The sequence below is a fragment of the Malaclemys terrapin genome, chromosome 2 (assembly GCF_027887155.1).
Source record: "Malaclemys terrapin pileata isolate rMalTer1 chromosome 2, rMalTer1.hap1, whole genome shotgun sequence".
NCBI lineage: Eukaryota > Metazoa > Chordata > Testudines > Emydidae > Malaclemys > Malaclemys terrapin.
In genome coordinates, this window is record NC_071506.1 from 250,604,473 (window position 1) to 250,630,227 (window position 25,755).

Below are 25,755 nucleotides of genomic sequence, written 5' to 3' on the forward strand. Positions count from 1 at the left end.
ACAAGAGTTATATGGAAATGCAGAATATAATAAAAAGCACATTTATTTTGTATTACCCTGTGTGGAAAAGACAGTGGAGGCTAGTGAGACAGTTGGAAGGGAGATGGGTACCAAAGAATAATTCCTGATCTTTATTGTTATCATAAGACAGAAAAATCCACCCATTTGGGTATTTCAATACAGACTCAAAGGTGCATCAGGATCCTAGATGGAACTCAGGAAACTCCTGGACTCCTTCAACTCTAAACCAATACAGTGAAAAAGGCACCCCTTTCCTCAGCTCCCATCTCATCCACCCATTTGTCAGCTTCTCACACGAAAGTCTCCAAGCATGTTTCTGAATTGCTCTTGAAGAACAGAACACCATCCCAGAATTGATCCATAAGGCAAGTGCCTTGTCCTCCTTCAAATCCCTCTTCAATGCTCACCACTGCTTCATCAAAAAAGAACTAGATAAGTTCATGGAGGATAGGTCCATCAATGGCTCTTAGTCATGATGGGTAGAGACGGTGTTCCTAGCCTGTTTGCCAGAAGCTGGGAATGGGTGACAGAAGATGGATCACTTGATTACCTGTTCTGTTCATTTCCTCTGGGGCACCTGGCATTGGCCACTGTCAGAAGACAGGATACTGGGCTAGATGGACCTTTGGTCTGACCCAGTAGGGCCATGTTCTCTGTTTATACATCCAAGGATCACATTAGCCCTTTTAGTCACAACATTGCACTGGTGGGTTATTTGTTTTCGAGGATACAGTCCCTCACCCTGTAAAAGTGGCCTACATTTTTTGTTCCTACACGTATAAATTTACATTTAGTCATATTAAAATGTATATTATTTGCTTGCCCCCAGTTTACCAAGCGATTCAGATCACTCTATATCACTGACCTGTCCTCTTCCTTATTTACCACTCCCCCAATTTTGAGGTCATTTGCAAACTTTATCAGTGATGATTTTATGTTTTCTTCCAGGTCATTGGATACAATGTTAAATAGCATTAGATCAAGAACTGATCCCAACTGTACCCCTAACCAAACCCGCTCCATGATAATTCCCTGTTTACAATTACATTTTGAGACCGATCACTTTGTCAGCTTTTAATCCATTTCTTGTGCGCCATGCTAATTTTATATAGTTCTAGTTTTTTAATCAAAATGTTGTGTGGTACCAAGTCAAATGCCTTTACAGAAGTCTAAGTATATTACACTAATACGCCTGTTTTATTAACCAAACTTATAATCTCATAAAAAATATCAAATTAGTTTGACAAGAGCTATTTTCCATAAGCTCTCATTGATTGGCAGTAATTATATTTGTGATCTTCTTGTGCCACTTAATATGGAGCAGATGATGAAGACAACAGGAATCAAAAAATACTCATCTGGTGTTCTTCTATAGCCTTCCTCATTGCCCATATTTCACTTAAGTACAACACAGTTGGTATGACCACGAGTCTATAGACCCTCAACTTTGTAGAAAGTCTGATGTCATGACTTCCCCACAGAGGCCGCTGAGGAGCCCCAAAAATAGTTGAAGTTGCTACTCTATGAATGTCCGCCTCTTTAGCATCTTCCAACACACTGATGCTGCTCAGATATTTGACAGTTGCCATGTACTTGGATGGCCAGTCCAGACAGATTTAATACTGAGCTGGTCATAATCTGGACCTGGAGGCTGCTTGACGGCAATGGTCAGGAACTTAGTTTTATCCAGATAAATAACCAGATCAACACACACTGCTTTTAGCCCAACCAGATTGGTCAGCAGCTGCAGCAATTCACCAAACTGATCCAACAAGACAATGTCATGGGCATATCAAGATCTCAAAACAGAACTGTGTTCAGCCCAATGCCACCAACAGCTGCTTCGTCAAGCTTATCTATCAACTAATCAATGCCGCTATTGAATTATGATAATAGAGCACAGCCTTGCTGAACTCCTGTGGACACAGGGAACTATGCTGTGTATCTATCATTAACTCTAATAGAGCTTTCTATTCCATTATAGACCTCTTCTATTAATGATACTATCTTCCCAGGGACACCAAGTCACCTCATCAGATCCCACAAACGTACTTGATATACTGATCAAAGGCCTGATGGAAGTCTTTATATATAAAGTGCCACACATGGCTTATTAAATTCAGCCATCTTCTTAAAAAGCTGTCTCAAGGTAAAGATTTGCTCAACAATGGAACCACCAGCTCTAAAGCTGCATTGAGTATTCTGGCCTTTGCCACGAAGTGTATCATTGATTCAAGATGCTAACATGGGAGAAAAGACTTTCCCACAAGCTAGCAGTAGCATATCTCTACATTTGCTACATTCTGCCTTATCACCCTTTTTGAACAGAGGCAGAATAACACTGTTCTTCCAATCACTGGGGATAACAGTAGTACACCAGATGGTCTGGAAAAGCCTATGTAGCTATGATAAAAATACTCGCACCTGTCTTCAGCAATTCAGTAGTGATATTACAAACCCCAGTTGTTTTCCAACTTTAACTTATAGATTGCAATCTGTGCTCTACCTGGCCAGGAAGCTGTGAAAAGAAAGTTGAGGACCATATGTTCTGTTCTGAGGCTGCCCCAATGGGTTGCTCCCACATGGGTGGCCACTGTACTTTCACCCAGTGCCTAATGGGCATTGCAAGGTTTACAAGAGATTGAGTGACTTATCAGTGTCTGATTACAGGAGCAGAATGCTGGACTCTTCATGTTCACATTTGAAGCAAACAGATCTACCAAGGGAACTCCCCATTTTAGAAATATCTGATCTAATTCTACATCTCAATTTCCACTCATGATTGATGGAGTGCTTTCTGTTAAGGAGACATGATCTTTCTGGGAACCTGGAAGATGGAAAGCTATAGGAAGTTGATCAGAAATAGGATATAAGCATACGGCTTCCCAGTCCAGGACCCCTGGGATGGCAAGGGGCCCAGGCATGGAGACACAGAGGAAGACGCCCTACTAATACTGTGGAAAGGAGGAACTCAACCATCTAAACTCAAGGCCGAGCTGCCACGATGGCTCCAGGAAGCAGAGATGGGCAGCTGGGGCACCAGAGACAGAGAGCTGGAAAAAAGGCATAGGACTTAGGGGAAAACTGGAGTGCTGGGTCCTGCCTTCTCCCTTGCCTGTTTATACACTATTGTGTTGTCCATCAGAATTTCAGTAGCAATACCCTGAAGGAGTGGTAGAAAAGCATTGCAGGCTAGAAACTCTGAGCTCTAGCATATTTTTATGCAACTCAGTCTCTGCTTGGGACCACATGTCCTGGATCTGGAGAGAGTCTAAAGGTGCATCCAGCCCAACTTGGATGCCTCTGTCATTAGGGTGTTTGATGTGGGTAGTTAGCTAAATGAAATACCTTGGCAGACATTTAGAAAGTCTGTACATCAAGGAAGAAATGAAAGTACCTCCTGAGAAATTTCTACAGGGAAATCCATGCTGTGTTGCTCAATTAGTACACCTCGAAAAACCTTAGCCAAACTCAGGGAGGTTGAAGGGGGAACCATTAATAAGGACTAGACACATAAGCAGTAGACAATATATAACCCATAAAGCAGAGGCAGATTCACTGGGTGAGACTGAAAATGAGAGATGATTCATTGTGGCAAATCTCTTGAGGAAGATACACCCTTGTTGAACTGGAATCTAAATCACTGTCTAGAAAATGTTCCTTTATGCTCCTTCTCAGAAGAGGAACATTGACTGAGACACCAAAGTTGTGCCTGGAATCCTTCAGTAAGTGCAATGCCTCATCCATTCTGGAGTTAAAAAAAAAATGGCCCTCAAAAGGCAAATCTTCAACAGTGCTGTGAACTTCTGTAGGAATTCCTGACAACCACAACAACATTGTTCTTCTCAGTCACCTCACCACAGTGGCCACTGACCAGACTGCAGTGTCAGAAGCATCCAGAGAGATCTGCAGAGCTCTCTTTGCCCTAACAGTGAAATCTCTCCAACAACAGTAAAACCTTGTCCCATTACATTAAGTTATATTTAATCATTAAAGCATGACAATTGACTATCCAAAATTGTAAAGAAGCAGATGAATAAACTCCCCCCACTCCTCCACCCCACCAGCAGATCCATCACCTTAGGTTCTTTGTCCCTGAGGATAAACCTAGGCAGATCAGGCAACTTAGATTTTTTGTGAACTGCTGTTACAAGCAACAAACCAAATATCAGGTGCATTAAAAAACTTATTCAAGTGCCTCAGGTGGTACCTGGTATCTGCAATCTGCCTTCTTGGTTGTTGCCAAGATGGATGCTGGAGCTTGACATAAATCCTTACGGGATTCAAGAATGCCTTCATTAATCAGCATAGCTAACTGACCCTGGGATATCAGGTATAAAACGTCAAAGAATTTATGAGCTCTTTCCTTGACACCTTTCAGGTGGATCTTTAGCCTTTTAAGGCGATCCTGGAAAGGTGCTGGTGTCCATCATCCTTTCAAGGATGTCCCGGAAAGCTCTGAAGTTGTCTACAGTCAATGTATTTGCCCAAATGAGAAATCAATTTAATCAATGATGAAGATATGCCTAGAGGGATACATAGGACATCATATTCCTCCTTCGTCTTCTGCTGATTCTGAGGTTCCAGGATCTCAGAAGGTCCTAATGGTAAGGGGTTGTAAGTGCCATAAAGGTGGGAACCAGGAATATGAGATTTTTTGGAGCATGAGTTCTATGACAAGAAGGATTTCCATAAAGGGCACTCTCAGATCACCAAGTCAAAGGTGAAAACCTCCTAGGAGAATGACTCCAACTACTATGCAAAGATGAGGATGCAAATGAATAAAAATTCCTCTAATGGAGAAGATTCTTGAAGAGTAAAACTGGATGACCGTTAGATCTCACATGAAAGATAGCCATCAGTACCCGCAAAGTTGGGCACAGAGATATTTTTATCTTCAGTACCTTAGGTTCTGATGCTGGCAGAGCTCTGCATACTGCAGACAAAGGAGAAACCTCCAGCAATGGACTCTGATTCCAAAATAACCGTAAGATACACACGAGTTATGAAAACACAGTCTCAGCAGACAAGGGAGGTGGCAACACCAGCCAAGATACCATGACAACCAGTACCGATGCTAGAGTACCAGAAGTGGTCATGTCTGGATATAGTACTGAGGAAGTGAGGGTCCCCAAAAGTATAGGATGTGGCACTGAGGCTAAGGAACATGAATTCCTAGACTTAGACTCACAGTACTGATGTGGTTTCATAGAAGCCTGGTTATATAAGGCTTATGAAGACTGTCTTCTTGGCCAATACTGAGGCTAGTGATTGATGCCGGGATGTGCATGGAGATCTTTGTTCCTTCCTCCCTTGGGTAACAGGAGACAGACTGACTGACCTGAAGAGGGCTGATGAAACTCAGTGTTTGCTAACAGCATGAGGGCTCTTGGAGCCAGAAGACTTCTTATATCCCAGGGTGGCATCTCTTATAGCCAGGGCACTTGTTGAAACTGTTTTCAAAGCAAGAGACTGCTGCTGAGGGTGTACCCCAGAGTCAGACACACTCCACATAGATTTTTTCCATCAGGAACAATTTCGAATGAGCATCAGGAGCTCTCTGTGTACACTTAGAAAAAAAATTACAGATGGCACAGGGAAAGAGATGTGAACCTCCCCTAAACAAATGCACGCTTTGAATTTGCATCGTTAGCAGGCTCAGCAGTCTTTCAGGCAAAGAAGATTTTAAAGCCTGCAGACCTGCTCATCACCATCAGACCTAGTCCTTAGTACTAAGGTGTAAACAAAAAGAAAATATTTTTGTTTTTTATATTAACCAATGATCAAATATAACTCATCCAAAGCTAACCTACTAGACTAAATAATGCTAAAAAACCCTTAGCTAGCTATGCTACAGGGTAACCAGGATGACACTGAGGCTCCAACTTGCTACCATGGGCAGTGAGAAGAACTGAGTGTCAGTTGGGGGTGCTCTGCCTTTTATGCCCTCGCGGTGGAATGCGTGAAGGGATACAGGGTGCATGTGTAGCCCCAAGAGACTTTGCTGGAAAAAGATTGCAGGCTTGGGTACACAAGGCTCACACACTTACAATGGGATCCATGTGGACAAATACTCAAAAGAAGAAAGTGATGTTCATAAAACAGGAGAATAGACTATCCTTGCCACCAACATGTTATTAACTACAATCATTAAGAGAAAGCTACAGCTCCATATAACTGCAATCCACCCTACACTTTGACCTTCTAACCAAAAGGAAAACACAGATGAGGGCATAAGTACAACTTATTTTTAAAGGCGGCTGTGTATGGTGGTTCAGATGAGAAGGCATGCAATTCAGAGACCCTTCTGGCAGCAGTAATGACAATTAGGAAAACCACCTTCCACAAACGGTGCAGTAAGGAGCACATTGCTAAAGGTTCAAATGGTGGTCTCATAAATAGACAAGATCAAGATCAAGTCCCACAGGGAAAATCCTACCTTAATTGAGGGTACAACCTTTCCAGGCCTTTACAGAATCAGATTGCCTTTTCATTTAAAAAAACAGAACAGTTATCCACACAAGGATGGAAAGCGGATATTGCTGCCAGGTGAACCTAGATAGTTAAGTATATGTTGGATGGACGAGTTCATCAGCGAGACTCTGGTTTGACAAACCCAGACAGAGAACTTTCCATTTTGACAGGTAGGTGACCCTGATGAAGTGCTTTCTGCTACTTAATAAGACATGGAAAACTTGCTCCAAGCAAGCCTGCTCTCTGGGATTTAGCCATGGAGCTTCCAGGCTGTTAAATGAAGGAATTGCAGGTTTGGGTAGAGCAGCCAACTGTGCTGTTGGGAGATCAAATTCGGATGCTACTGGAGTCAGATTGGAGTTGCTATTGAGAGATCCAATAGAGTGGAAAACCAGTATTAGAGCGTGACCATGTTGGAGCTATTAATATAACCTGGGCATGGTCCTGCTTGATCTTTAGAGTGCAGGAGTAGAACTGGGAGGGAAAGCATAGCAAAACTTTTTTATCCAGGGTAGCAGGAAAGTGTCTGTGAGCAGCCTGGACTGTAACCCTGCAGGCAGCAGAATTGGTGACATTATCTGTTGGACTTGTTTGAAAATAGACCTGTCTGGGGAGTCCCCCACTGCTGAAAATGCAACTGGTGACAACCAGGCGAAGAGACCACCCAAGGTGACTTGAAAATGATCTGCTCAGAGAGTCTGCTAGCTCATTCTGCAGCCCTAAGAGGTAAGAGGCCTTGACGTTGATTGAAAGGGATATGCAAAATTCCCAGTGGTGAACTGGTTCCTGACAAAGTTGTCCAGGTCAGGATAGACTTGCACTCCTAGTCTCCTCAGGAAGACTGCTACCATGGTGATATATTTTGTGAACATATGAGGATCTGCAGACAGGCTGAATGGAAGCACCATGAACTGATAATGTGAGTGCTTCACTATGAACCTGAGGAACTTTCTATGCCCTCGGAAGATCAATACATGAAAGTAGGTGTCTCTTAAATCAAGGGTGGTGTAACAGTCTCCAGGATCCAAAAAGGGAAAACCAGACGCTAGTGTGACCATGTGAAATGTTATCTTTTTGAGATAGTTGTGGAGCTGACACAGGTCTAAGATAGGTCTGAGACTCCCCTTTGCTTTTGGGATTAGGAAATAATGGGAGAAGAAACCCTTCCCTCTTAAATTCTGTGAAACCTCCTCTATGGTTCCCACATAAGGGGAGAGATTGAACCTCCTGGACCAGAAGCTCTTTGTGAGAGGGATAGAAAAACTGGCGGGTGTATCCCTCTTCTCAGTACTCAACACCTAACAGTCTGCGGTGATATGGAAGCACTGAGGAAATGGGAAAGGTGTTTGCAAACAAAGAAAAAGCAGAGACTGGCATCCTCGGAACTGGTATGGCACTCTTTGAGCGTCCTTAATAACACTAAATTATTTACAAGGTAAAATAAAGTACAAGAGAACATAGTCACATAGTAGTTGCAAAAGCAAGAGTAGCAGTTCCAGTGACTGTCACAGGCAGTAAGAAGGAACTGAGGGAACTCAGGGTTCACTGGGCCCTTTATACTGGTACCACCGCCACATGGTAAGAAGAGTGAGCTCAAGCAGCCTCGTCAGGTACCACTGAAGGGAACATTTCCACTGACTGCGTGCAGGGTGCAGCATGCCAAGAGGGAAATGCACATGTGCAATCACTCAAAGAAGAACTTTTAAATGTACTTGACAAATGTAAAGGGAAATTTTAACTTGCCTTTTTTTTGTACGCTCTGTTCTTATTCTCCAACCAATCATCCATCTGTTCCTCAATCTCTTCAATAGAAACTCCATGTTCATATGATGGTATATATGCATTAGATTCTGAAGCAGTATATATAGGGAATTCCGACTTTTGTTTCTTGACTTTAGGTTTCTTCTCCTCTACAAAAATAAAGAGAAATGATCTACTACTAGTGTTGCCCAGAAACATGATTTAGAGGTGTTCCTAGCCACTCCATGGTTAATGTTGAGTTGAGCTTTTCAGTTAAAAAGGAGATTCAATTTTTTTTTATTAGGGAGAAGGAAGACAAATGTTTGTCATAACCAAAGCTACACAGCAAAATGTTTTATTTTTCTACAAAGAAAGAGGTAAATACACATTTGGCTAGATCCTTGGACTCGCTTCGAGCTGCAGCTGGAAAGTTCCCCTAAATGGATAGCTGGAGTTTCCCCCAGTGGTGTAAAGTCAGCGCTACACCATCCAATACCCTTGCCTCATGTAGAGGACATGTCAAGACAGGACCAGATGACCTCAGGAATGGATGAAGCAGAAAGGTAGCTCAAAAGTCACATTTGCCTTCCCCCTTCCTCAAATATCTTTATTTTAAACATTTGGGCAGATGTAGATCTCAGGCTTAATTTTCAGAGGTCCTGAGCACCTTCAGATTCAGTTGGCCTTCAAATGGGATTATGTGCTCAGACTCTCTGAAAAACAGACCCACAAAACAACATCTCAAAAGCAGACCTTTACAATTCTGAATTTCAGAAACTCTGTGGTGTAAACTCCCCAAAACAGGAGAGAAACCAACTAGCATATACTGCCAGAGTGTGACTTGGTAGTTGCTCAAATTCTTTAAGTAATCTGAGTTTCCAACTAAGAAAACTGACAGCTGGTTAGTCCTGGGAAGCCTAAGGCTACTCAGTCCGGTGACCACTGAACTAGAGTTATAAATCACCTCTTTGATATCAGGATTTAGACCAAGAACTATCTATGGTCACAGGAACATCTCTTACCACAGGGAGTCTACAAATAAAGTTGCACTTTGGAATTGTGTTGTATCTTTCTTCTGGTATCCTTGTAACAAAGTTAGGTTGCTAGGAAAACCACATGAATTTAAATGGAGAAACCAGAAAATTCAAATGTTAAAATATTTACTTATTTACAGCTCTGTAAGTAAAAAAACATAGCTACATATAATTACATAAATAATAGAAACAAACTTTCTTTAAACCACATTTTTACAAACATCTACTTTATGGAGGATTTAATAATTATATTTTACACTTAAACATGAAATGAGGAGAAAAAAAGGTTTAGAATATAGTGAGAAGTGCTAACAGGAACCATGCACAGGCGTCAACAGAATAAGTTAAAATTCTGCAGAGAGATTTCCCTGGTAGGATAATATTTACTTATCGAGAAATTACCTTTTCACACTTTGTATCTTCTCTAGCAATGCCCCATGTTAATGAGACCTCCTTGCTGCATTATCTCCTATTTGCAAGTTATATGGAATTCCCCCTTGTACTGGTTCTAGTTCGATCCCCCAGAGAATATTACACAATTTCAGCAGTAAAGCAGACAGACATGAGGGTAAATTAGCAATTAGATCATGAAAAACAGGCAGCATAAAACAGCTATTGCTAATCTGCATGAGATGCATTTACTCAATTACGTAGATGGAAATGTTATTATGAACTCAGTAGTCCACTGATGGTCTTTAAAATTAAGAAGGAAAGGGACAATTGAAATGCACATTTGGGGATTTTAAAAATTTATATACTAATTCTGAAGTATACAATAAACTTAACAACTTTAAAAGATTTTTTGTTTTGCATGCAACCATTGGAGAATTCTTATTACATAACATTCTGACTTCAGTAACATACTGGATATGTCTATGCTCTGTAATGTTATGTGTCTATACTCCTGAATGTTGTAAACCTTCAACACATTCATTTATTTTTAAAATATAAGATGGACCACACATGGTTAGCCAGTAACAGCACTGTTCAGTATCATTGGCCCAATTAAGGTTGTGTCAAATTCCACCACAAACTCTACTAATCACTGTTTCATAACTAATACCCTTGCCTCTCTCTGCACTCCCAGAACTCAGGAGAAAAATGCTGAAAAAACATTTATTTGCCATTTTAAAAATAATAAACACACAGGATCACTAACCACTATAATTTTAATGTTTTCTTACTTGAATTTGCCCTTCTAGCATCATAAACTAGTCCTTTTAACAAAATATTAAAAGTTGTTAATTGATATGCTCTAGGTCATCATTCAAATGAAACAAAATGACAATACAGTCTAATATCATAAAGTTACTGATAAACACTGATTGCCGTGTTCACATTTTCATACTACAATTTGCTAGATGAAGTATATAGCTGGCCAACTTTGTGGCTGGCACCCTATAATTACTGAACAGCAGAATGATCTTTACATTCCAGGCTTTGGGGAGATGGTACCAAATTATGCTGAGTCATCACTGCTGATTTTACAAAACTCAGACCATGGGCAAATGGGACTGTACTATACATTTCTATGGGTTTTTGCTATGTGTACTCTATACCCCACAATGGTTACTAGCTTTTAGTACACATGCCAAAATACAAAAATGCATAGAGAAGCATTATACTCAATTCAAACAAACACATTTTAGCTTCTTTTGAAAACAAGTTTTAAAAGTTTGGTTATGATCAAAAAAGGAATTAGAAAAGGGAATATCATCCAGTCTCAATATTAAAATATGAATGCTAATTATTTATTGCTTTCACCTTGTATTTAAAGAGCAGAGAGATCTAGTACCCTAAGTTTCCAATTTCAACAGTGTCACAACTCTGCACCCAAAGTTTGCATTTACATTTTTATAGGTGCAAGTAACTGTGGGTGCATTTTATAGCACACAGAAATCAACCTCATATGTACTATAAAATATACCTGCAATTATATTCAGACACAATAATACAGACAGGCTCACAACCTGAGGCCACTTCTGAAAACAACATACCTCAACATAAACAAAGTCTTTACTTTTGAGTTTCTTTGCCTATACTGTTAAATAACATTTATTTCAATTTACAGTTTATTAGATACAATCTTTTTAATAAACCTATAAAAATTATCAAACTCAGAAGTACTTTTGGTACAAAAGCAAAACTATTTTCCAAATTACTGGAATTCAGCAGTTGTTTGTTTTATACAGTGCACAAATATTTGATTCTGACTAATCACATAGTTATGTTTATACACGGACATACCTGTATCCAATTTAAATGAGAGCACAGGTTATTAAGTGAAATTCAAAAGTCATATCACAGAAGTCTCTTTCACTAACAGACAGCAAAAATAACTTGCAAAACAAATTTCAGAACAATGAAAGCATATTTTCCCATTCATCTTCTATAGTATGTATCTTATAATACACAATCAATGTAATTTATTAAGACAGTATTAAAAACTCACTCGGAAGTGTTTCAAGTTCAGCTCTAGCCAGGGCATCTTCTCTCGCCTTCATTTTTGTTTCTTTATATTCTACATATAATTGTCTGGCATCCTTTAAGAAAATGTTGCAATGATATTAGCATCCTTTATATAAACAAGTTTGTTACAATGGCACTGTTTAAAATTATTTCACTTTAGATTAACTCTTTAAAAAAGCAAATGAAATATATTCACTCATTCCACTTGAGATACAGCAATTTTCAAGTTACAGGAATGACTTGCCTTGAACACAGAAATTCTGTGTTAAGTCCATATTTAACAATGCTGAGGTTAAAGTTTACTACACACATACAACTTAAAAAGAAACAGAAAAAAAAACCCATCTTCAGAAGGGTATTTTAATGGTCCTGTACATGATAACTCAATGCATCCCTAATTAGCTCTTTAAGAGGCCATACACCCATTTTGCTCACCCAAACAATCTGGAAGTTCAAGTAGCAAGAAGTTCATCACTACATAGATATTTGAAAATAAATGTTTTAATTAAAACTGCCATTTCTTTTTCTACTGCAGGGCAGTGGATATCTTGCTGTAAAATCATTTATGATGTCAGCAAATATGAGATCCAATATAGAAGACTTTACTAAAAAACCCTTTTTCACAACTAAAAACTGTGTTAAGCAGTCATTTTCTGTTTGCACCCTACATTCCCACTGTTGGCAGCTATACAAAAAAAAAATGTTGGCCACCACACAGATGCTACATGCAATCAATTATTATTATATGCATTGTGTTAGCACCTAGAGGCCCCAACCCATCAATCAAGCTTACACACTGTACACACACATAATGAAAAGATGGTCCGTGCGGCAAAGAGATTACAATCTTGTGTCACGATAAAAAAAAAAAATCCACCCAAAATATTTAAAAACAAACAACAACAACAACAACTTATGCTTGTCTTTTATGCACTGTGAGGAATCCCCATTATATGCAATTGGACTATTCAGAGGGCTGGATTCTCATCTGCATTGCAGTTTAGACACGTATGTTTTGGGGCCGTCCAGCCCTGCTACATGTGAGAGCTGTTGCAGAGTGAGGGGGAAATCAGGAACGAGATGGCTAGGTCACCCCTGACAGTTTTATGCCAGAAGAGATATCCCTCTGTGCAGCAGATATACTCCACTGGGTATTTCCATTTTGCATTACTTGGACATAGTGTACCAGAGAATGTGGTCTGAAGTGCACAATTTAAGCACATGCTTCAATCTTCATAGGATAAGGGCCTGTACATGTGTGTATGCATGTGATACAGGATGGCTATCATTTACAGCAGGCATATTGAACAAGATAGCAACTCCTTTAAAAGAGTAAAGGGACTTCCTATTTTCTACACCAAATCACTGAAAAATTAGTATCTATACTGTTTTTATCTCTTCAGTTAAAACTGAAATTTGGAATCCTCACTTACGCACAAGAAGTTTTCTTTGTATTTATACCTTTAACCAGAATAATCACCAAAAATAAAAATTCTTAATCTTCCTCTGCTATGAATTTTGGAGAAATTCAGATTACATTAAGTACATAGATTTTTGGCTTACAGATATCCCAAGGATGCTTTTGTTTAAAGCTATGATTTTAAAGAGGATACAGTCATCCCGCATTTCTGATTTAGCACTGAAAACCAATATTTGATGCTAAATTCTGGTGCAAAATCCATTATTGCTTATGGGACCCCCAGACAGCAGGCACTAGGGGGTAACTGTCAATCTCTCTAGTGTGTCAATCATGGAACAATTGGAACAGCGGCTCAGATGAAAATGAGAGACAAGAGCAGAAAAACAAAGAAAACTAGTCAGAAGCAGATAAAGCAACAGCAATACTAAATTTGATGTATCTATATAAAGGGCCTGTACATGTGGGTGATCAGTGCAGGTAAAGCATTGCTCAGGTTAAAAGATATCAAACAAGTACTGGACTGTATGTATATTATTTCATTAAATACAATGTATTTTTGTATGATCCGAATATCAGCATAATGGGAAAAATAAAGAACATGCATAGATCTGTGCAAAAGGACAGAAATCAGAAAAATAACTCATTAAAAATATTTATAGGGCTAGTTCTGCCCTCAAAATGTGAGCATTTGGCTCTCCAGGTTCAGTAAGAGCTAAAACGATGACTCTGAGGGCAAAATTTGCCTAAGTAGGTCTATATATGTCTATCTATATATAGCCCAAAAAAGTTAGTAAAATTGAAAATGAAACTGGAAAAAATGTAGACTTACAAAACGGTTTAGAAATAGGGAGTCTCACTAGGAAAAAAATTAAAAGGGAGAACAAATTATACCAAGTAATTTACTTAACAGTAACTTTTTCCTATAACTTTGTAATCATATCAGACACTTACGTTTGAATACAAGTTCTCTCCCTCATCAACATATTTTTGCTACTGCCCAATCCTGCAGTCAACTTTTTGCCATATAGCTTTAGTTATGGTTGAAATGTAATTTCCATTATAAATCCTCAAGTTCCGGCTCTTAGTTTTCCAAGATGTTTATGGGTTCAATTTTCTCATACTATGATCATTTTCAGGCCAACTGATGGGGATTATTCTACACAATTTTGAAAATATAAATATAAAAAATACAATTTGCCTACCCCCAATTTGGATAAATCAGACTTCTAAGCACATTTTTGACCAGACACTTTCTTTTGCATTCCAGTAGTTCAAAATATATCTACACCTACATTTCATACCTGTTATGTACTCAGTCCTCTTAAAGAATTAAAGAGCAGCCTAAGCAACAAAATTTGGATCTGGATCAAAGCCCAAATTTCTAAAGAAAAACAAGCAGTTTGGAAATGTTCTGCCTAACGGGAACAGTTTGGGTACACCTTAATAGGAACAAGTGTTTTCCTCCTGTTTGAAGGAATTTGCTTGAGAAATAGAAGCATTTGAAAAGAATACCAAGATAGTAATATATTGCACTTTCCTTAACTATGTATCAAAGTCGTGACACGTAGGCTCCCAGCTATGCTGTGTGTGTTGTTTCATGTATAAACACATGTACAGTTTTACAGATACATACATAGCAACTTTGATTTAATTGGCTGATCTTTCAAACAAGTGCATTAAAGAAAAGTTATTAGACCATTAATCTGTCAGTTTTAAGTTTTAAAAATCCAAGAAACTTCAAGGCAAAAATAGTTTAATGAAACATAATGGTCCACATTTTATCACACAGAAGCATGGATATATGAAGTTAAGGTTTTCACAGCTCTGCCACACTATATACAATGTTGCCAGCTGTCAGTAAATTTACAGATCGGATGAACGGAATGTCATTTACAAAATGTGCTCAGTGCTGTGGTGCCAAGTACCATAAAAGTTCTTGATAGAGAAGGGCAACAAAATTAATCCTCACTTAATTTTTTTTTTTTAAAATAAAGAAAAACTACCATTTTGTTTATGGTGGAGTTTTTCTGATGCTTGGATTGATATACGGAATTGGGGATTTCAATTAGTTGCTTTGACCAGTCTTTGCTGTTTTGGTTCTCTTCACCTAGCCCTCGTTGGTCTCCCGTCATTTCCCTCACAAGGAGGACAGACCAGAGAAAACAACACAAGAGCTGGAAAAGGGGAGACTTGCCTCATAGAACCAGGTGTGATCCCAGGCACATTTCATGATAAAATCAGACTTTCCCTTGCTCTGATCCGTATAAGCAGACACAGCCCTTTTTTTTAAATTTAGGGATGATTGGTCTGAAAATACTGTTGGTCTAGCACTTCACTCTCACAGACTAGCAACCCAACTGGACATATGTAACTAAACCATTAAACTGTGTTTTCTGTATATCAATATTGTTGTTAACCAAATATGCAAATTGTAAAGGAAGTGTAATATTTATATATAGTACCTTAAATGGTCATCTCCGTATTTTTGGATGGTTAGAGTTGCTTGGTTTTTTAATTGTAATATTCTTATGTAGTTTGTATGAGAGTTATAACAATACTGGAAACAATCCTAAGTATATAGTAATCAATTTTTTGTGTGCGAGAATATGAAGAAAGGGTCAAGTTAGAGCTACTTGAAAAAACAACCTTGGATTTGCCCATTTTTGTATAATTACCACCACCAATCATCATGTGGCAAAAACACTCTTTCATTGCATTAAATAATCCTGACATCAGTGTATTGTCAAGGTAACAAATGGGATGCCAAAAAATTAGATCTACATGATCAAAAACGAAAAAACAAGCTAACTTAGGCCTGGTCTACACTACAAACTAACATCGGTATAACTGTCACTTGGGGTGTAAAAAAATCCACACCCCCCAAGCAATATACTTATACTGACCTAACCCCCACAGTAGACAGAGCTACGTCAACCGAGGAAGGTGCTTCACCCATCAACATTGCTACTGCCTCTCACGGAGGTGGATTAACTATGCCGACGGGAGAAGCTCTCCCATTAGTGAAGTAGCATCTTCACTACAGTGCTACAGCAGTGCAGCTGCGCTGCTCCAGCACTACGTGTAGACAAGCCTGAAGAGAAAAAACTCTTATGTACCAGTTTGCCTTTAAACAAACATTGCATAAAATGATAGAAGTCAAAATGGATGTTTTAACCTTCAGACAACCTTGCAGACAAGGTTGTCTGCAAACTGCAGACAAGTATCTTCTTTTTAATGAGTCTCTTCCCTCCTATAACTTTTATTCCACCACCAATTACCTTCTGCTCCTTCCCCAAAGTATAAGCCACTTATTTCCTCTAGTGAATATCACAGGCTATCCACCAAATGAGTCTTGCTCACTTTCCACAGTCCCTGGCTTACACCCAGCCCTCCTTTTGCTTGCCACCTTCTGAGCCACTTAATCTCTGCCTTGAACTCCAACTGCAACCTAACCCTCCATTGCCGGTTCCCCTAAAAGGATGAAATTGGTTCCAGGTAGGCCCAAATTCACTAGTGTGCACTCAATACCAGGGCAGCACTGTGCTCCAGGTTACACCATCACTCACTCAAGTTTTTCCTACAGAGGGGCAGCTGAGAATCATAGAATATCAGGGTTGGAAGGGACCTCAGGAGGTCATCTAGTCCAACCCCCTGCTCAAAACAGGACCAATCCCCAGACAGATTTTTGCCCCAGATCTCTAAATGGCCCCCTCAAGGATTGAACTCACAACCCTGGGTTTAGCAGGCCAATGCTCAAACCACTGAGCTATCCCTTCCCCCTAAAGCGTGGGGCCATGTAAGTGCATGGCAGGCACTGGAAATGAGCAGAGCTGTGGAGCTGGGATTGGGAGGTGCTACACTACCCTAGGAAAAGAGCAGAATGCAGAGTGCAGAGCTGCAAGGCACCAGTGAATGGCCCGGAAGGTCATGGGGGTGAGGTGCTGGGGCAAGTTGTTGATAGCCTATGTGCTGGATGGGAAGTGTTGGGGAGCTGCAGAGTGAGGGGCTGAGGGGGCGTTGGCAAGGTTGGGGGTCAGTGAGCTTGGGAGCTGGGATGTTGGGGACTGCCGGTGAATGTAAATTGTTGGGGGTTGCAGTGAGCAAAATGCATGTAAAGGCTCCTGGGATGTGAATGGGGTATATATGGGATAGAAGGGGCATTTGAAAGTCTGTGTGAGGTGGGTTATTTATGTGACAGAGGCACTTTAAGTAAGGTGTAGATCCCGCAATTTCCATAGTGCACAGGGCCCCAAAATTCTTTAGTCTGGGCCTGGTTTTGGGCAGGGTAAATGGGCACCCATTTTGCCACACATCCTGCCCTGGCCTATCCTATCTTGCAGAAGCTAGGAACTCTTCTTCTTACTAAGTGCAGTGCTCCAGTACTGGTCATCCTAAAACCCTGGAAAACTAGGTAGCTCCTGGTTGTCATCCCCCTATGAATTAAATAGTTTTCTATGGGTTAAATCTTGTGCTTCAATGTTTCCTCTATAAAAGTCCCTCTTTTTATGTATTCTATTTAAATATTACAGATATAATATCAAATATATCACACTAAAATATTAAGTAAAATGTAACAAACAAACATGTATGGAAAAGTTTGATTAGATCACAAAACAAAGGAAACATGAAAATGGCCTTGCCAAAGATGAAATACTTTTGGTAGAGGTTTTTGAGATCAATGAGATACTGCCAACCTGTTCTGGGAAGAATTGGACCATCTTTAAAAAGCTGTTTAAATGCAGTGAAAAATTTCTCCTGGATTTTTCTTTTAATTCAACGCTGCATTAAACATTAAAAATTAAACATCTCTTGCTCACTGCTTTGAATCTAGTCCAGGCTAGTAACTAAGTGTAATTAACTATCATACATGGTCTACATAAAATAAATTAGTGGCCATTTTTATTCTGTCTACTAGAAAATGGACTAAAGGTTTGTATCCCAAAAGTCACCATCATAATTGGAAACCTTGTTGACAATCTCAATAGGTTACACTTGGCGCAAATATGAATAGAGACTGAAGGGCTCCTCACCATTGGAGAATCACTAGAAGATTTTCCAACAACCTATTGATGGAAATATGCAGTGAAGCTTGTATCATTATTCTGCAGATAATAGGAGAAATTCATTTTCTTAACAAGAGTCCATTTCTGGAGGAACCAGACAAAAATGCTTCCTGCTTCATTACAGCAAGGCCAGCAGTGACATGACAATTTAACAAAAATGTTTCCTAGGGCTGTGCTGGAATAAATAAAGTTAGTACAAAATGAAGATCAACACACTAATTTTTAAGCTTCCACTACAAGTAATATGGAAGAAGGGCAAAGAATACTTGCTTAAAAAATGGGGAAGAAGAAAGTAGCTTAATAGAGAACACTTATTTTATTATCTGTAAGCAACAATGAGAATAAAGAGTAGTTAGCAAGGACCTTTAGGAAATAGCAAAACAGTTTCCTTAAGTTGTATGTCTTCATCTACAGACAGAAACCCTCAGTCACCTTTTTGTTAAAAACCAGTCTATTCACAGATAAGTCTGCTTTTGTCCCACACAAAGATAATTAAAATCTGTAATTAACACAAGTCTGTGCTCTGAATTACACTCTTGATTTGGACTGCGACACTCACACACTATTAAACAGTTTCATTCCTTTGTTACAAGCTTGACTTTTCAATCCCTAGATTGTATTGGGGGGAGGGGGAAGGGTTTGGGAGAAGAAGAGAGGGATAGTTTGGTTTTTGTTGATTTTTAAGAGAAAAAAATAAGCCACCTACAGCCTTCCTTCATTCCTCTTCATTCACCTGAAAGACTAAACAAAAATGGGCCTAACAACAATATGTATCCTATTTATTGTACTCTGTGCCTACACTACAAACCATACATTTAATTACAGTACAAATTACACTGAACAATACAAGTTAATGTTTAAGTGTTTCACACTACATTCACAAAAAAGCAACACCGATTTGGCCTGGACTATCAACGTTGTTACATCACTTCTTTCAACAAGCTCCCTTCCTACAAGAATTTTTTAAATTTACTTTGTTTTCTTCACTTTCTCCGCCCCTAAATTTAACTAACCTCACAAGCACAACTATGAAAATCCATCTTGTTCCTCTTCCTCCTCTTGAATCATGCTCCCAAATAATTAAAAATAAAAGCTTCCTTATATAATTCAGTTTTCAAAGTTCTACATTTTTCTCACACATCCCTTTCCTATTTTTCTTTCAACTCCATCATGCAAAAAGCAGAGCAAGATAAAATGACATAGGCCATTCCGAGGACATGCAAACAAAGCATTTTTCTCAAGTAAAGGCCCACCTTAATTATTTTAAGTGCCTCCTTCTCTGATTTGATATTTTTGAGGGGGGAAAGGGGAGGAAGACATTCAGTTGGATAAATGAGAATTAGACATGTGTAGCATCTCTGCAATCTGAATCATCTAAGTGGATAGAACGGTGGCAAGTAGGACATTAACATGCCCTATCATCTCATAAGTAAATATTTTTTAGTTTCAATCTAGTATTTGCTCTATTTTGCAACATTAATTATAATCTTGCTTTCACTAAAAAAAAAAGCTCTTTTGGGGATGAAGCTTTCTGGTATCAAGCAAAAAGTGATATATTTTTTAAGTCTGAGGAAAATCTGTTCAGCTAGTTGTAATATGTAAGGCTTAAGGGTGAAGATAGTGAGTGGCATGGGCAAACTTTTGCCACTAAGATATTGCTACAGCTTTCTCTCCTACGCACACTTCATTCAAATAGGGATGGAGCTTTTAAACTTAGCCTATAAATATTATTAATTATGGAATATCACTGGCCACATTTGAGAATAGTTTGTTGGATATAAAGTTACATGATTGAAGATTGATTGAAGAAAAGTAACTTGGGTATGCTCAATAGGCATCTATGATTTTTTTAACATAGTCTAATGACACAATACACCATGATTGCTCCTAGAAAAAGGATTGGAGAAATTGTAAATTAAGAAAATAATCAAAACGATTATTAACCAATACAGGAAATTGTCAACAAATAGCAGCAACAATTTGTGAATTCACTCCTCCCCCAACTCGTTCACCAAAATGAGGAATGAACTTAAAAGCCCAACTGTGACCAGGAAGTGATCATTATTTTCTTTAAAACAAGAAAATTAACTAAAAACTACTTTAGTACAATATCAAGACTACACCATTAATTTTTTAAAAAAAATAAGGAAATACAAGCAGTTAAGATGTCTACAACTAACATTCAAGAGAAGTTATCCTTGAAAAAGTCACTAAAAAGGTCAATCCCGAGAAACGTGTTTATTGTCTCTGTGACTTCCTTAGTAAGTTTATTCTGCTAACAGATAAAACAATTTGTTGTTTTGCTTTCTTGCTTGTTTAATATGCCACTCCTGTAAAGTCAACTGCATGGAAGTGAAACCTAAGTTTCATCTGCATGGAAACAGTTCCAGCAGTGGTGCCTTAGTTAACAATTATGTTAGTGATGTGTAAGCCAAAATCTAACCCTGCTTTCTTTCCCTGATTCATAGCAACTCTACAGTAATAATAAGAGAAACAAATAATAATAATAATAATAATAATAATAATAATAATAAATAAAAATGCAACCATCTTATTTTTTAATCACTAAAGCAGATATGACCAAAACCACAGGGTGTAAAAATCTGTTATGTAAGAAGATATTTTTTCTCTATAGACACTTTCCTGACTATAATGACACTAAGTTGGTGATGTTACATAATTTGTGTATCTTACACTATGCCTTTAACAAATAAATCTATTGTTATACACTTAAAGTAGAAGAAAATTCTATAGTCAGACAGGCTGAACAAATTTAAGTTCCTATGCTAATGTTAATTTTTGCTTTTCCTGATTTTTCCCCTCCTCCAAAGTACTAACTGTACAACCTTATCCTTCCACTGACAGATTTTTGCATACGAATAATTTTTTAAAAGCCTTCTCAGTCATTAAAAAAAAATTAGTGGATTAATTTGAGGAAAAGGTGGATATCAGTTGCCAGTGAAAAGGGTAAAATTAAAATTACTCCACGTAAAAAAACCACCCTCAATTTATTTCCCTGTTTCCTATTAAATTTGAACTGGATATTAATGTACAATATATTACACAAATACTGTATGTTTTAGATACATTTAAGCTATAATTAAATGTTACCATTTACAGTTTATTTCCACACACTGCTTCTTCTCCTAAAATACATGTAATTTTCACCCTCCTTTTCTATTTATTCTTGAACAATTCTTAAAGTCTTGTCTGTTTATAAATCAGAGTGCAGACTGAGAGAACTACAATTAGAATTGTAGGTTATATTAAACAAAAGACTCATTTTACAAATATATATTCACATTTACATGAACTTTTAAATAATACCCTTAAAATAATAATTTATCTGTATAAGAAAAATACTTCTGATGACAGAAAAATCAAGTGAACAAGCCACAGTGTGTGTGATCACAGCATAATGAAACCAGCAAAATAATCCCATAAAAAAGTGGGGTGCAAATTGTATTTTTACCTGCAACAGCTGAGGTAATGATTTTACAGTAAGACAGAACCAAATTCCCAGCTTGCACGGAAGCAAATCACGCCACTGTGGTTTTTCCAATGATCTACAAAGTAAAATTATTTTAAATATTAATAATACATTTTCATTCTCATTACACAATATACCTGTTTACAAAAGTCAGCAAACTCTCCTACAGACTCAAACTAGAAATGTAAAATTCAAAATGCTTATTAATCCATTTTGAAAGTGCATAAACATAATACAAAATGTACATTATGAATATTGAAGCCATTAAAAAGCATATAACAAACCAAAGACTCAAGACTAGATTTAGACAATGTGCTGCTATTAATTGTTATATTTTTAATCTTCTTTTAGCAGGACTTTTCTTCATTTACACAAAAATAAATTCCTAAGACTTAAGTGATCATTTCAGCCAAAAAAGACTAACCATCACCAAAGTGTTCACAAGTGCTGACAACTAGATATGAAGACGGTAGCATAAATAAACCAATACATAAAAATTAATGTCATTTGCAGTTCACTGAAGCATTACTCACTGATGTCATCAGAATAGAAGACAGGCAGAACAGTCTCTGATCTCCATCCTGCATTGATCCAGTTCATGCCCCTGCTGTGTGAACTATTTAAACCCTTTATTTCTTTCTATAAATCAATAGAAGAAATGGTGGTATCTTTTGGAGTATACTGGATGTCACTTCCCTATGTTGTTTCTTAACTAAACAGCAGTGTCAGAATCCTTTACTAATGCTTTTGTTTCTACGTGAATCAAACAACATTCAAGAACCTCCAAAATTTCAGCACTTACCAGAGCAATACGTTAAAGACTCAGTAATGGTGAACTTGTTAGTTTACATTTTTAACCTAATTTAAATCTTCAGTGGAAAAGCTTGTAATAAACTTCTTGCAAAAATTTTATAAACCAGAAGCACCCTTCTGCAAATAAACTATACTTTATACATTCTTTGCCTTACAATTACTTTTGATCTTCCACATAGCCACGTTTCATATTACAAACCCACACCAATGCCTCCCTGAATATTTATAAATAGCAATCATAGTACACATTGCCAGCCTTGCAACATTCTCATAAATTTAAGAGATTATCTTTCGGTGTGGACACACCACATACAAGCATACAGGCTGAGTGTGTAAAATATCTCATCAATTTCTTTAATAGCTGAAGTGGACTTTTGACAAAATCATTTAAATATGAAAATACACTAGCAACTGTTCCCACCTTTCGTTTTTGTCAGCAGCCCCAAGTTTTACTTCATCTGTACTCCTGCCTCCTGTCTTTTTCTTCTTATCTCTCTTTTTTTTGCTAAGCAGTTCATCCTTAATGTAGAAAGAATTATGATTACAATTATCATTAACATGTACTCTATGAATGTTACTGGAACTCTTCTGTGAAGGATAAACATTAGAGTAGCATTTATGCAAATATATCTAGGGTCCTACATGATTAAGTAAAATCATCTATCTTTAACAATAACTGTTGCCATGGCATCCAGTCCTTAAACACACATGAAGTCCAGCTCTGTCAGTCATGTGTATCTCCATAGCAATCAAAGTTTTCTAAGAAGAGAAAGCATTCAACTTGCCTCCTTTCTCATTCATCAACTTTAATAATGTAGCTTGGAAAATAAAAAGTAAATAGATGCTAATGTGTGAATACTGTTGAATTTGTGTTTGTTTTTTTAAGAGTATAAACAAAAATTGATTGCTTTTTATGTTATGTTCGCTTGTACCATCAACTTAAAGTTTCCAAAGACATATAGGGGTGGGGGGCGGGGGAGAATAAATACTAAAAAATGCTTTAGCTTTGACTGCTTCTCTAATGGACCAGAGAACATTTATCAGGTTTTATTTTGGAAAAAACACCCAGTAGGAACAGGAAAAGCCAAAGTGAGTATGAATTCTGAAAATCAAGACCAGAGACACCCAACACTTGTGAAGACCAAAAGCATGACCATGGAAAGACATGTTTCTGCTTCAACACATGGTAGAGAAGGTGTCTGCTGTCTTTCTTTCCTCTGATAACTAGAAAAAAAACCCTCTTGTTCACTAATCATCAGCAACTGTATAAGAAATTAAAATTTTACATTACATTCATATAAAAATTATTTCATTTTGACTTTTGAATCTAGAACATTAGAACATATCAAACATATAACTAAATAATAAAATATTTGCTACTAATACAACTAACCATTTAAAATACCAGAAAACTAATTTCAATGGAAAAAGGACATATTGTAAAAATCCCTATTATTTGGAAACTTTTGCAAGAATTTCAGATACACTAATGATTGTAGTGCATTTGATTTATTACCAATACTTACCAGCTGTTTTTCCAGGTAGATTGACCAAACCACAGCATAATGACCCACTGTGAGAATAATGAACAAGAGTAATGCCAGCTCAGCATTGCTCATTTTTCTCACCCGCCTGTAGTAGAATACAGGCTGTCGCCAATCTGGTAGTCCATTGATCAGAATATCATCATACCTACAGTAGCAAATATAACAGGCTTTCATAGAGAGTTTAAAATGAAATAAACCAACTCACTTCATGTTAAAGACAGAAATTACCACAACACCACAAAATAAAATAAAATAAAAATAATGCAACTTTTTTGAAATACCAGGGGACAGACAGAGTTCAGAGCAGAATGATGTGGAAATGTTTCCCATCTCTTGCAGAAAAGGTGGTAAACTCTACTATTCCTACAGCACCCCCATCTGATTTTCTTATGAATCAGGACTTGCTGTAGAATGGGATATATGTTCTGCATGCCTATTAATCAATGGTCAGGTCCCCAGGATGTAAGTGAACAACAAGAGAAATAACTGAAATGTGAGAACGCAAGAAACCAAGTTTCAATTACTTAAGTGTTTTACTAATTAAAACATGAATAATGAGGTAAAATATCTGGCTCTTTATGGTGTTATATCATAAACCTTCTAGCTAGATGTACCTCCTAATTAAACTCTTGCTTATGATGCTAGAAATCAAGGTTCACAGGGTCCAGGCAACTTTGTTTATTTCTAAAGAATGCTACTGAAAAGTTAACCTGCTCACATTAAACTGTTCAATTTATTTTAAGGCTATTCTCTTTTATTAATGTAACTATGTTCTTACAAAAGTCATTTGAATAAAAAAAGTCAGTTTATTTTTCCACATTTATTCCTTGAAGTATTTTAACGTAAGCAGTCTTTGCCTGTTAATTTATTTAATGTACTTCAAGACTGGTTTACATAACCATACAAAATTTAAATTTTGTAAGATACCTAACCAAAAACATTAAGAGGAAAAACTTAGAGGAAAAATGCTATAATATAAAACTTGAAATAGTCACATTCAAATACTGTATGTTCAAGATACACAACCTGTTAATCTTAAACTGAACGCAATTCATTACATATTCTAATCACACCATTTCTAGAATTAAATCTGCACTGAAAGGCCTAATTTGGTGCAACACATTGACCAAAATATTTTAATTAAAAATATTCTGAGTTAGTCGCAGGCCTAATTACAGGAATAGAAATAGGGCCTATATTGTCATGCAGGTCAGTAGAACTCAGTAGTAGGTTTTTCTCAAGTAAATTGACCGATCCAGGAATAATAGCGCAGCTGCTAAACTGCCAGTCTTGACATGTAAATCAATTTAAATGCAACAACTGCAGTAGCTACTTTGATAGTTATTAAATTGATACCTTGGAGATGTACTAAGAAATTTAAAAAACTAAGATTTATTGCTGGCAACTTTTTTTTTTTTTTTAGTGGAAAAACACTGCTTTTAAGTGCAAAATATATTTAATTCAACAAATCTAGAAAATTTGACTTCTGATAAATGACCATTTATTTGTTCAAGGCAGGAGACGTTATTAGTAATTTACTAGGAAAAAGATTTAAAGCACAATATTCTGCTGACTTCTATGGTTACATACTAAATAAGATGTATATCATATGTCTTCATATACATTTTCATAATTGTATAAGATTAATATCAAGAAATGTAAATTCTGATGTTAGGATAACTTT

At 37.5% G+C, this 25,755-nt stretch overlaps 1 protein-coding gene across 1 annotated transcript in view; it reads right to left on the reverse strand.

Annotated features, from left to right (window-relative positions):
• The window catches only part of DNAJC1 (DnaJ heat shock protein family (Hsp40) member C1), a 179,633-nt gene that overhangs the window by 79,555 nt on the left and 74,323 nt on the right, over positions 1-25,755 (reverse strand). Inside the window, exons 4-8 of the mRNA XM_054020664.1 lie at positions 24,051-24,216; positions 22,946-23,043; positions 21,694-21,787; positions 11,722-11,812; positions 8,239-8,405 (exon numbers count right to left, since the gene is read on the reverse strand). Coding sequence (XP_053876639.1) covers positions 8,239-8,405; positions 11,722-11,812; positions 21,694-21,787; positions 22,946-23,043; positions 24,051-24,216 — 616 coding nt within the window. The remainder of the gene's footprint in view (positions 1-8,238; positions 8,406-11,721; positions 11,813-21,693; positions 21,788-22,945; positions 23,044-24,050; positions 24,217-25,755) is intronic.